Source organism: Anastrepha ludens, chromosome 4 (genome assembly GCF_028408465.1).
Source record: "Anastrepha ludens isolate Willacy chromosome 4, idAnaLude1.1, whole genome shotgun sequence".
NCBI classification, from domain to species: Eukaryota; Metazoa; Arthropoda; class Insecta; order Diptera; family Tephritidae; genus Anastrepha; species Anastrepha ludens.
Window position 1 is genome coordinate 594,280 of NC_071500.1, and position 13,759 is coordinate 608,038.

Consider the following 13,759-nt stretch of genomic DNA (forward strand, 5'->3'; position numbering starts at 1 on the left):
ATTTGCAATATTTTCTCTCGAAGGCAGCAGCAACAGGTCCACCGGTCCAGCGGCAATGTTGCAACATAACTACTCGCCGGTAATACCGCTGCATTTTTTGTTTAGCGGTGCAACATTGACATTGAAACCGCTATTGTCACTGCCAATGCCTCCATCATTGCTGCTGCTGTTTATCATGCAATCTGCAGTAGAAAGTGAATTTTTAGTGCAGCTCTGCTGTTGGGCTGCTGCTAGAGTGACATTGAAAAATGGTTTGGATATCGTTTCGTTTTCATTCAAGTCGAGTTATTCGTCCGTTGAAGTTGTCCTCAACACATTGCCTTGCAACAAAGTAGCAACAACGATACTGCATTAAGCGTACTGAATACAAATACAATATATAAATATACTGTTACGTTGCGGTGTAAATTAATTCATCATGAAAGTTAATGCAGTTTATCGAATATCTATTACACTAGCCCTTCTAGCCAGGACTGTTACATGTACAAATGGTTCACAAGGTCACTACCTGGCAAAGGTAATACTTTATGACATTCAAATCCAAGGCAATGTGTCCATCAATTATTTTTAAATATTCATTGTTTTTGTTGTGTATTTCCTTAATAGAAGAACAGATGTTTGAATCCGCCGCGCACGGCTCGCCGTGTAGAAAATTTCATACAGGAATGTCAGGAAGACGTTAAGAATAAACTAATTAACGGTAAGAATTACTTTTTTCTCTTTATGGAAGTTTTCGATAATTAGAATCCATTTCACGCAGAGGCCTATCAAATGCTTAAGGAGGAGGTATACAAAGATTATCAGCCGTTAGATGCTAACGACGACAATATACAGTTGATGAGAGATCCTCCGACTAGCGTGCCAGACTCCGCGGCATTTCAGGGCACAGGGTCGGGATCCTCTGCTCAGTCTGGTGCTTCGGCTTCTTCGCTTACCACTGCGGAAGGTTTTGATTTGCCGTTGGGCTATGACAGCTATCAGGTTAAACCATCCAAACGACGACTAACGCGCTTAATGCATAGTATTCGTCGCATTACATATGACCAGCCCAACAACATCTACCACCCCACTTTGGTGCCCTTCGAGGATAAACGGATAGCGGGCGTAAGTACAGTTCTCTATTGTCATGGATTTTATAAACAAATGCACATATTTAGGTATGCATGCAGATAAACATAAAAGGTTTCGAAGTTTTATTGTCTGACTAAGGCACATTCGACGTTGCCCTCTTTTGAATTTCAATTTCAAATTGTGATCTGCGCGTATGATTTTAAATAGTAAAATTAAAAGAAATTTCAAACGGTGTGCAGTTTGTTGCAAAACCCAGTACAATAAACTTGTGCGTGTGTGCGAAAATCTGTGGCAGTGCCCATCACAACGTTTCTTCGCAAGTCTAGTACATTTACTATTCGATTTCTCAATGCCTGAAGTGTCTATTATACCTGAGGCGTCTGTGCTGACAAAGTTCGCTGTTGATGCACAGACCCAAACCGAATAAGTCTGCCACGAACAAGCACGACCCGATCCAAGTTTACACTGAATTTATAATAAAACAAATGCTCCGCGAACACTATGACAAAATATACCGCCTGAATATGTTTCATTTTAGTTCATTTTCCTTAAGAACTATGCCTTTCCACATTTACATGAAAACGAAAGTGCACTAGAGCAAAACAACAAGAGCAACGTTGTTTTTGCTTTTGGTCCATAGAATGTCAAAATGTATAAGAGTAATTTGAACAAAATTTGACAACTCAGAGACCAAATAAATAGAAAAAAAGTCACATCAGCAACTCCACTGCTATTACCTGTTCAACCATTTGCTAGTTTTGTACACAATTTAGAAAGCCTACTTTGTTTTTACAAAATGAGGAAGCAGTGTTCCGATGTACACAATCTAACAATCTAAAGGAACAAAAAGCCACAAGTAGGCATACCAAAGATAAAAATGCTGTCGACTTCTCCGGGAAGAGGTGCAAAAACGAATTTCTCTCCAAAGCGCGATCAGAATTTCAGTGACAATGCCGATCTTATCGTTGCGTAAAGTTTAAGCAATTTTAAGGAAAAGCAGTGATATCCATAGACAAGATTCGAGGACTTTTATGTGCAGAAGAGCTTAAATTCCAGAACACATGGAAAAACCCACTGCTCTTATTACCACTCATTGAAAATATACTTGCAGGGCCTAAGGTAATTTCACAAAGGAATTGGGTAAACGTGATATTCTCACTTTTGGTTGAATAGTTGCATACGGCGGTGGATGTATAGTATGTCCTACTGATAATTGACTACCTCAACGAACTGGTAGGCATCTATTTAAGGTTCATATTTGGGACTGCTTATCCGTTTCTTTGTGATTACCTCCAACTTAAATGCAGTTTTGATGAATAACATTTACCAAAAGCATTATTACCGAAAGTTGCGAAAATGTGTGGAAGAACTAGCCAACCTTGGATTTTACAAGAAAACAACAATCCCAAGCATCTAAGCCGAAAATGTGTAGAGTGGAAGCGTCAAAATGGGGTTGAGATATTGGACTGGCCTTCACAGTCGCCTGATGCATGTCCTATTGAAAATGTTTGGACAATATTTAAGCAAGAACTCAAAGAAAAACATATATATAGAGGCGGTCTAACAGGCGTCAAGGCAAATTCAGCTGATCTGGAGCCGATTACCTCCACAACTAGCGCAGAAATTAACACAAAGAATGACTCAAAGATGTGAAGGCATTATAGCTAATGGTGGTGACCATACTTTACATTTTATTGAATATCTGGCGTATAATAAACATTATAAGGCCATACAATGGTTCTAAATTATGGCGGTCTCGCTTCGTTTAGACAGACTTCAATTGTGTGTCGTTAAGAACTACCGTCGCCCTTTTACGCAAAAACCTATTTTGTACTTCACCTTCTAAGTTTTTATTCGCTGAAATAGGATATGTACTTATATACAGGATTCAAAATCCGTCAAGCACGTTAATTGGCTAAGTTTTATTAAATACAAAACGCATTTGCTTTCGTGTAATTAAGTTCAATGGCAGCCACGAGCCACTACCGCTGGTAACACATGCGCGTATATATGTGTGTTCATGCCTATACTTGTGTGTATGTTTGTATCTACCCCGTTATACCCTTTTCGTTACATCTTCGTTTGCCATTGACTTCTGACGATTGAAATGCATGCAACCGATTTAAAAAAACCACCCGCAAATGCTAATTGTTACAACAAAGAGTCATGGCTACTTTAAAAATCAACTGCAACTGGCAAAACAAACAATAGTCACAATTTCACACGCTTTTTAACAGCTCGCTACAATTTGTGTGCTTTTAGAAAACCCCACACAATAAAAAAAATAAGAAAACAATTTTATAGTAAGAAAATATTCAACCGTCGCTAATCAGTGATTATGCTCTTTATTTGCCGTTTAAGAGCATTTTATCTTATGTAAGAGCGCCTTATAATTAAATATTTCTGCTTTGAATCTTTGCAGTGCCTGCTACACTGTGTCTACGCTAAAAACAATGCAATCGACAAGCTCGGCTGGCCTACACTAGACGGCCTAGTGGACTTTTATTCGGAGGGAGTGAACGAGCATGGCTTTTTCATGGCCACTCTGCGTTCTGTAAACCTTTGCCTACGTGCAGTTACCATGAAGTATCGTATTAATCGTCACAAGCTGCCGGAGAGGGGTGAAAGCTGTGATTTAGCTTTCGACGTCTTCGACTGCATTTCAGACCAAATAACGGGTTATTGCTTGGATCAATATAAGTAATAATTTTATATCGCTAAAAAGGAATTCTTTCTTTAAGTTTTCTTGTTTTATATATGTATATAAGAAAGACAGCTAGTTTATTTTCCAAAATAAATTTTATTTCGGTCGATTGGTGGCATTAAACGATTATTATTAATTACACTTTAAATATATTTAAATTCATTTGTCGTTATTTATTAGAATATAATGGAACAAAAGGATGTTTGTACTGCAACCTATAAAACTTTAGAACCTTTTTGGCCGTATATCTAAGCACCCATGCTTTCGGGTCTTCTCGAGCCATCTGTAAATCTATTTCCTTTCAAGGACAGGGGTTCAGCCTTTCTTCTAGCTCCATCAAGTTCTAGGATGGTTACCTATATCATACTTCTATATTTATTTCAGAGGTTTTGCTTAGGATTTTCTTGAGGTATTTCTGTTCTCAGTTCAAACTGGATGAGCCTGTGATGTGATAGGGCTCATTTGTTCTTGAGGGTCGCTTCCTGTCTATTCATGATTGAGGTTGAAACCAGTGTCCCCGATGTCGCTATTAGAATACACTAGACCGTGTTCAGTCCACCATTTTGGGTATACCTATTACGCATTTCTTGGGGAATATACTGCCACATTGTAGGTGGGTAGCATATTATCCCCCTCTGAATATTAAGCTGTTGACTTTTATTGTATCACGGAATTCTCATCCTTGCAATCAGGCAGCAGAAAACCTGGCCGGAAGAAGATTCAACAGGAAGCTAACGGATGTGATCTGACTTTAAAACCTCGCCCTGGAGTACAGTAAGGACTTCAGCTCCTAACGCCTCCACGGAATAGTTATTAGGCGGAGCCAATATAATCCACAGCATCTTGCAAATGAAGTTATTACCAAGGAGAAAGTTGCATGGCCAATCAAATTTTTCTCACCTTTTAAATCTCCGGGGCCAGATGGGATCATTCCAAATATGTTACAGGAAAGCTTGGACTATATCCTACCATGGCTAGAGGAAATTTTTAAAGCGTGTTTAAACTTAGGCCATATTCCAGATAGTTGGAAACTACTCAAGGTCGTCTTCATACCAAAAGTAGGTAGGAGCGGGCATGAATCAGCGAAGGACTTGAGGCCAATAAGTCTTTCGTCTATCCTGTTAAGACTTTTGGATATACACCTCAAAAGCTCTTTGGAGGGCTCTGGTATATCAACTGCACAACAAGCATACCTTAAAGGCAAATCTACGGAGCCAGCGCTTTACGAGGTAATCCGAACAATATAGGGCTCTCTAGAGAGCAAACATTATACCATGGCAGCATTCTTGGATATAGAAGGCGCCTTTAACAATGTTAGTACAGATGCCATCCAATGGGCGTTGATAGACCTAGAGGTGAACAGTTGCATTAGTAACTGGGTCATCTCTATGTTAGAAATCAGGATCATCAAAGCTAATATGGGTAATATCAACATAACCAAGAAGGTCCACGGGTGTACTCCACAGAAAGGAGTATTATCTCCACTTCTTTGGCTATGTGATCAGCAAAATCTTAATAAAACTTAATAAAGGTGGGGTAAAAGTGGTGGCGTACGCTGATGATGTGGTGCTAATGGTGTCAGAACTGTGTCCCAATACGATCAGTGGGATCATCCAAAGGGCGCTAGGCGAGCTTAACTCTTGTGCCACAGGATGTGGCCTAAGTTTAAACCCACGTAAAACAGTACTTATGCTTTTTACAACCAGATACAAGGTACCAACTTTTACCCTACCAAATTTCAACGGACAAACTCTTTCACTTTCGCCCAGTGCAAAGTACTTAGGGGTAATTTTGGACTCCAAACTTAGCTAGAAGTTAAACGTCGAAGAACGGGCAAGGAAAGCAGAAATTGCTTTATATGCCTGTAAACGTATGCTTGGAAGAAGATGGGGTCTTCAACCTAAGCATACATTATGGCTGTATAAGGTGGTTATACGATCTATTTTATCGTATGGTTCGTAGTTTGGTGGAAAGCTCTAGGGAGAGAGTACAATACCAAATTACTCGGCAGAATACAAAGATCAGCCTGTGCAATAATGGTCGGTGCAATCAGATCATGTCCTAGAGAGGCTCTCAATGCACTGACACACGTTATTCCAATAGACCTACATATAAAGAAGACGGCAGCCATGAGTGCATTTAGGTTAAATGAAGCGGATCGCTGGAAAGAAAAAACTTACATATAAAACATATAATCTCGGTGAGGACTGACTACAACGTCCTGACGGTAGCTTTCAATAAGAATTTTTCCACTCTCTTTCCATCTAAGGAAGAATGGAATAAGGGACTCTCTCTAAACAGCTTCGACACTACAGTATATCCAGATGGCAGTGAAATTGATTGTGGTGTTGGAGCTGGTATATGTATATTCTCATAGACTTGCAATTGAAAAATCTTCCAGGCGGAAGTAATGGCAATTGGGGAAGCTTGTAGGCTACTAATCACGGATTTCTCTTTTAAAGGCAATATCGCTATTCTTTCGGACAGCCAAGCTGTAATCCAGGCACTGGACTCGGCTATAACAACCTCTAAAGTGGTGGAGCAAAGTAGGAATAGCCTCACCACCTTGAGTGAAAACCATAAAGTAACCTTAATTTGGGTCTCGGGACACCGGAACATAGAAGGTAACGAAAAAGCCGATGAACTGGCAAGAGGGGGATCTACACGGATAAATATGAAAGGACGGGACGCCTGCAGACTAACGGCAGTCATAACTGGCTTCTGGTCTATTGGAGAACAAGCCGCCAAAATGGGCATCCCTCACAACAATCCATTTTCTCTGTGAATGCCCTGCCCTATGCAAGGACAGAATGTTAACCCTGGGCAAACCGCTGTTCGAGAGTCTCGAGCAACTGTCTGGCTTAGACGTCAACAACCTAATAATGTTCCTAAACCGCACAGACTGGATATACAGGGTTGCCAATATTCGACGGACCCCCTGTATCTTTTGACAGAGACGTCAGATCGCTTAATGACATACCGCGTAGGAAGCGTCAGTCCAAGCAGGTTTTTACCATGGAACAGTACACGCCACGCGAGCACTCCCAAATTGTTGAAATTTACATTCAACAAAAGAAGTCAATTGTGAAAACTGAACGTGCGTATAAAAAATTAAATAATGTGAAAAGTGCGCCTTCTACGAACACCATTAAACGTTTGTACGAAAGGTTTTCGACTGGTGATGCTCTTTCTAATCCAAAGAGGCCAAATCAAAACCGACCAAGGCATCGCCAAGGACATACCAAAATCGCCGTTCTCAGCAGTTGGGCATTGCTCGGACCACTTTACAACGAATTATCCGCATTGATTTGCATTTATTCCCGTATAAGATTCAATTGACGCAAAGATTGTTGCCCGCGGACAAGCCTCGTCGATTGGAATGGGCCCAAAGAGTCATCGAAATCCATCGGGTCCGTCGAATATAGGCAACCCTGTAGTCTTGCTGTAAAGAACTGTTAAACAAGGTGGTAACGAGGATGTGGCAACAAAATGGTGCGGAAACGCTAGTTGGATTCTGCAAGAATCACCACTCTAACCAACCAACCAAGTTTGGAAAAATAAATTGGAGAGATACCGCATGAATACATATGGAAAAATTTAAGCAATTTAGTTACAGTGAGTGCTACTCAAAATGGCCCACATGTAAAAAGTTTACAAAACGTGGTATAATTCCAAAAACTTACATTTCCTTTTTAAACTTTTTTATTTTTCTTAAATTATAGATAATAACCAACAAAAAAGCGTAAACATAACTCATTAATAAAATAAAGTTTTCAAAATTTACGAGAAAGGAACAAAACACATGAGAAATGACGCGACACTCAAAATGACCCACTCATTTAAAGCAACTCATATAACGGTATTTCACGAAAATTGGTTGTAAATTTGTTCCTGTTTAGTTGGTTTGAATACATTGTTCATTAGATCGGCTTATTAGTTGCGCGAGCGAATTTAAGAGTGTGAGATATTTCGTATTTTCCTAAAATGTCTCCTCAAACCACAATAGAAATGCGAAATTTGATAATACAGCATTATTATTTTTTTTTTTTTTTTTTTTAAGGAGGTTGAAATCAAAATGTCAGAAACATCTCAAAGGTGCCGTCACACCAATGGTATGTGAGGCACGCTCCCACTAATACTATAACAATACTCCACCTCGGCTAGTTCTACCCTGGGACCACAAAAGTATAACTTCTGGGTAGAGCCGCGTTTATGTCCGAAGACACAACAGGTACCCGCGTCCAGGTTCCTCTCCTGTAGGCGTATGAAGGCTATACACCGTCGATAGTCTCAATTACTCCCACTATGTTTATAGGTGGTCCAAAGTATAGGAGGCATCGGAAAGCTTGCAGTAGTGTTATCTTAATTCACTACCGTCTTGTCTTCTGTATGATACTGTATTGAGTGTTTTACTCAAACATCTGTGCTTGTTGTCGGTTCGTCAGAGACTGTCAGCCTTCTCTGTTGCTGCAACGCTTTGCGTTCCCAATCAATATGGCGAAGTGGCGTCATAATCTTACCTACAAACGTTTGCGTTGCCTCCCACTTACCGCTGGTTGCACATATGTCTCGTATGAGGGTGCTGGAGGACGGTTGATAGCCCAGTGCTTGCTCCAGTATAGCCCGTTCCTCTCTAAAGCGGTCGCAATGAAACATGACGTGTTCTGCGTTTTCGTCTGTATTCGGGCAGTTTGGACAGAAAGGGCTGTCTGCCAGCTTAAAACGGTGCAGGTATTCCTGAAAACAGCCATGTCCGCTGTGCAACTGTGAAAGGTGATAGTCGGTGTCTCCATGTTTTCTCATTAACCACTCATTAACACGTGGTATGAGTTTTTAGGTCCAACGTCCGCTTTGTGACTCATCCCACCGCTGCTGCCACCGACCTATTGTCAGCAGTCGCTCCACTGCTTTTTCTCCAGGTGTGGGCCGCGTTCCCTTTCTGTTATAGAGACAGATTGCATCATCAGACACCGTTCTATACACGCAAGCTACACGCAGCGCGCCTTGCCTGTATGTCTGGGTGACTTCCCGTAGATTAGACTTTTTGGTCCCCGCCCAGATAGGTGCTGCATACAGAATTATAGAGTCAGCAACCAATGACAGTAGCCGTCTGCGATTTCCCTGGGGCCCTCCTATATTAGGGAGAAGTCGCGTTAGGGCACCATTGATAGAAGCCGCCTTGGAACTTACATTTATTAAATGCTGCCTGAAACAAAGTCTTGTGTCGATCCAGACCCCAAGATATTTGATCGCATTTTTCGAGAATATACGGTGTGTACCTATGTTCAGCTCAAAGGACTTTCGCCCTCCAGCACTTATTAGAACTGCCTCAGTTTTGTTACCGGCTAAATCTAACTTAGCCTCGTTAGGCCATCGTTGCACTTTTCCTTTAAGTGGTCAAGTTTCCTATCAACTACCACCAGGGCAATACCATCGGCGTATCCCACAATTTCGGCGTTTGGCGGGAGCTTCACCTTCAGGACTGCATCGTACATGTTGTTCCACAAAGTTGGTCCCAGCACTGAACCTTGCGGTACACCACCTGTGACCTTGTACGTTTTTTGTCCATTTTCAGTTTCATATCGCAGAATGCGGTCACTTAGATAACTGCTGATAATGCGGACAAGGTAGTCTGGTACATTGAAACCTCTGAGGGCCGTGATGATGCTAGGCCAGTTTGCCGAGTTAAAAGCATTTCTAACATCTAGGGTGATTACAGCGCAGAACTTTCTTGCCAATCTTCCCGAACTTATAGCCCTGTGTGCTATTTCCACCACCGTTCTTATTGCATCCACCGTAGATTTAGCTTTCCGGAAGCCGAACTGGTCGTCTGAGAGACCCGCAGATAATGCGTTCCAGTACGTTTCCCACTGTGTCCAGCAGACATAGGGGTCTGTATGACAGAGGTAGATCGGGTTGTTTACCCGGTTTAAGCAGGAGAACCAGACGTTGTATTTTCCATCTCGCTGGGAACCTTCCTTCGGTAAGGCATGCCGGGTATAGGTCTGAAAAAATTTCCGGAGTTGACCGTATTGCTTCTTTTAACGCTATATTGGGAATCCCGTCAGGCCCGGGGGCTTTGCTATCCTTTATCCTCGTTAAGGTCTTAAGAACTTCTTCTTCCGTAACTTGTGGAACTATTGCAATTTCTGTTATTACGCTATTTTGTGAGTCCCCTGCTTCCTGTAGGGGAAAGAGTACTGAAACTATTTTTTCCATTAGTACCGGACAGGTCGGCTGTGGCGCTCTTAGGTCCTTTAATTTTGCTCATAACTATCTTGTCGGCTTGCTCTCGCAGCTCCTTAAAGCAACGATTTTTGCTTTTTTGTATTGCGTTTTTAAGCCACAATTTTCGGCATTTATAATCACTCTGAAGTTCATCGTAATTTGTACGACCTTGCGCTCTTTGAACTTTTCTTCTAGCAGAGTTACTATCCTTACGTAGTTTAGCTATTTCATCTGTCCACCAATATGCTGGCTTCGGTTTCCCCTTTATCTGGATCTTGGCATCGTTGCGTCGCAAGCTCTTTCTAATCGCACGGCTATTTCTTCTGTCATCTCCTCTGCTGGTTTGCTGAAGATGTATGTGTCTTCCCATACTTGTTCAAAAGCCACTGCGTTAAAATCTTTTTGTATCCATTTTTTCTTGACTGTCTTAGATGCAGTCCTCGGCATTACAGTGCATACGTCCATTACAATGGCCAGGTGGTCGCTATGAGTATAAATTGACTCGTCCAATTTCCATTTTATGCGATTCGCTGTGATACGATCAGCAAATGCTAGGTCAATTATAGAGCGCCCTCTAGTGCAATCAAATGTATATACCCCCGGAGTGTTGAGCAATACAAGGTCCATTGCTGCAAACGTTTCTTCTACAATTTTCCCTCTTGCTTTTGTATATATGCTGCCCCAACCTCGGGACCATGCGTTGAAGTCACCTGCAATTAGAATAGGTCGCTTACCCCTAATTTCTAGCTCTAGTGCCGCCATCATCGAAGTAAAGTTTTCAATTGACCATCGTGGAGGTGCATAACAGCTCACAAAGAAAATGTCGCCCAACTTCATCCACGTGAACCCCTTACAAGGTGTGGACATCCTGCTCTGAGGAACTTTGTCGTTCACCGCCCAGATTACTGCTTGTTCTTCGGAGTCTGCTATCCAGCTGTGAGAGTTCATCATTTGGAAGGGCTCCGACTGTTTGCCCGAGTAAGTCCTGCGCAGCTCTGCAGTGGTGGGTGTTAAGTTGCAGGATTCTCATCGCTTGATTTTACGTACCGCTTCTTGGTAGCGCGGGCATTTTGTGCTGCCAGCCTTGTGTGCTCCATCGCATAGTACGCATTTTTCTGCATTTCTACAGCTCGCTGCCATGTGGCCGTCCTCCCCACAACGACGGCAGAGTTTCGTGCGATCAGATGATTTACATACGGTCGCTACATGATCGTATGACCAGCATCTATAACATCTCTTTGGAGATATGACCTCTGATACCCGGCAGCGTACCCGTCCCACTTTAAGGGAACCGAGCGCCAGAACCTTTTTGGCTTCCACAGCGTGTAACGAAATGTGGGCTGATTGGGTACCGCCGTACGTGGCATGCATACTTTTGATGGCGGATTTATCTGGCCTCTTTATCTGAGCTTGCTCTGCTATCGCGTCCAGCAACTCTTCCTCCGAATTCAGTTCTGTTATAAGGCCCTTGCATTGCAGCGTGATGCAATGGGTTTTTAGGTTGACTGTTGCAACACCATCCAGGGCTTTTTTGTCAGCAGATTGACAACTAGATGATTCGCTGTCCTTTGAGCTCTATCAATAGCCCTCCTTTTTGCGTAGGTCTCATTGTCCTAACTTTATCGCCGAATCCGCTTAGCATAGCGTTCGATTTGATAGCGCGAAGCATGTCCGCGTATGATGTACCTTCCTCCTTTCTTTCGATAATGATTACATCGAAACGCGGGCGAAGTGAGCCGCTGGTCTTCCTATTGTTTGCCGGCTTCTTTTTGCTTTGCTCTTTCTGCCATTTTTCTCTATGATCCTTGGGGGGTAAGTTCTGTGGAGATTTCGACCTTCTCCTCTTGGTGTCTGGCGATATTTCTGTTCCGTGGACTGCATTAGGACTAGTTTTAGTTCTATATCTTTTTGCGGATAGAGTCGCAGTGTTTTCAGCCGCCGTTATTTTCCTTGTATGCGCTGGTGCAGACCTAGCACCGATGGTGCGCTCATCGATTTTCTGCTGTATTGCTACCTCTGTGTGCACGTCGTTTTATAATGCTACACATTTTCCTGATGTCACCATGTACATTTCGATGGTATTCAACGTACTGTAAAAGACCGTCGATATCCTTTCCCATGCGCTCTATCAACTCCGTTAACACCCCTGTTTTGGGCGCAGGGTTACTAATTGTCAGAGTTCGCTGTCCATTGCTCGCCTTTGGGGTGAACACTAGCTGCTGCTGGTGGCTTGTCGGAGTACCTGCCGATCCACCGAGGGCAATTGTATGTCCAGCCATTTTGTTTGCCCGTCGTTGGCTGGCAGCCAGGTTTGCTGGACTACTTTCCGCTGTTACTGCCACCGGTGTATTACTTGTGGTTGCTGCTTTTTCTGGAGGTGTCCTGCTTATGACAGAGCTCCTCCTGAAGAGCGGTGCAACTTCGACCTTGTCCTTGTAATTTATATTACTGCTGTTTTTTTTTTTCAATTAATTTTTTATTATTATCCATGCTATAGGGCCCAAACTTACAGCCGCTATCGCCGCGCGTGTATGTAGTACCCGTAAGTCCTATGGTTATCTATGAAAACAGGGAGGCCATACTAGGGTTGACACAGGTCCTTATGGGTACCTGTGTTCAGTGCCAGACTTCGATCCGGGACTAATGGGGAGTTATCTCAACCCAACCTACATAGTCAATTAAGATAACGCGCCTTGGGCGCTCTGTAAGACCTGCCAGGTTTTAATAGGGCAGAGAAGTAGAGAACCCTTCTGTAAGTCGTTTCAGCAAGATTTCACTCCGCTTACTTGAATTACAGAGGTTCACTGCTCCAGCCCATTTGCAATCTGCTTCCACTCCAGTATGCCATAACCAGGAACTTACTGGAATCGGTCCTGATGGCCCTCAGGCCACGCCATTGTTTTGTAATCAGCCGCTCCTAACTTGGAGAACAGACGCCGACCAGGCTAACCGCTCATTCTGAGTCCGACCCTCCTGGATTTTTTTTTTTTTTTTGCTTGTTTTGGTCCACGAGTGGTATTTTATTTCCCACCTACCCTGCATATCTGCCGAGCATTCCCCAATCCACCACCTGGGGACGCACCCGATGGGAGACAAGCAACTCCGCACGGGCTTGTTTTGGTCCGCGAGTGGTATTTTATTTCCCACCTACCCTGCATATCTGCCGAGCATTCCCCAATCCGCCACCTGGGGACGCACCCGATGGGAGACAAGCAACTCCGCATGGGATTGTTTTGGTCCGCGAGTGGTATTTTATTTCCCACCTACCCTGCATATCTGCCGAGCATTCCCCAATCCGCCACCTGGGGGCGCACCCGATGGGAGACAAGCAACTCCGCATGGGATTGTTTTGGTCCGCGAGTGGTATTTCATTTCCCACCCACCCTGCATATCTGCGGAGCATTCCCCGATCCGCCACCTGGGGACGCATCCGATGGGAGACAAGCAGCTCCACTACAGCATTATAAAAGTGGTTAAAGCCAAAGAAGTGTTATAGTTAGTAGGTCACGCAGAAAAAAATAGGAAAAATCGTTTGGAATACGCTCACACCTACTACATGAAAGATTTCGAATTCTGGAACAACGTAATTTTTGTTGACGAATCCAAATTCAATTTATTCGGATCAGACGGGAGGGTAAACGTATGGCGAAAACCGAATGAAGAGCTGGATTCAAAACATCTTCGACCTACAGTAAAACATGGTGGTGGGAACGTGATGGTGTTGGAAATTTGTGGATGGATAAATTTCAATATTTG

General features: G+C 43.0%; 1 protein-coding gene across 1 annotated transcript; it reads left to right on the top strand.

Annotated features, from left to right (window-relative positions):
- The first annotated feature begins 614 nt into the window (after positions 1-614).
- LOC128860422 (general odorant-binding protein 70) lies at positions 615-3,784 on the top strand. Its single transcript, XM_054097948.1, has 3 exons — positions 615-700; positions 761-1,104; positions 3,494-3,784. The coding sequence occupies exons 2-3, from the start codon at positions 772-774 to the stop codon at positions 3,773-3,775; spliced, it is 615 nt and encodes a 204-aa protein (XP_053953923.1). The 5' UTR covers positions 615-700; positions 761-771; the 3' UTR covers positions 3,776-3,784.
- The last annotated feature ends 9,975 nt before the right edge of the window (positions 3,785-13,759 follow it).

Excerpts from the sequence above, each read along its gene's own strand:
- LOC128860422 (XM_054097948.1), top strand. The coding sequence starts at position 772 with ATGCTTAAGGAGGAGGTATACAAAGATTATCAGCCGTTAGATGCTAAC. Across the intron at positions 1,105-3,493 it reads AGGATAAACGGATAGCGGGC|TGCCTGCTACACTGTGTCTA; the intron begins GTAAGTACAGTT and ends GAATCTTTGCAG.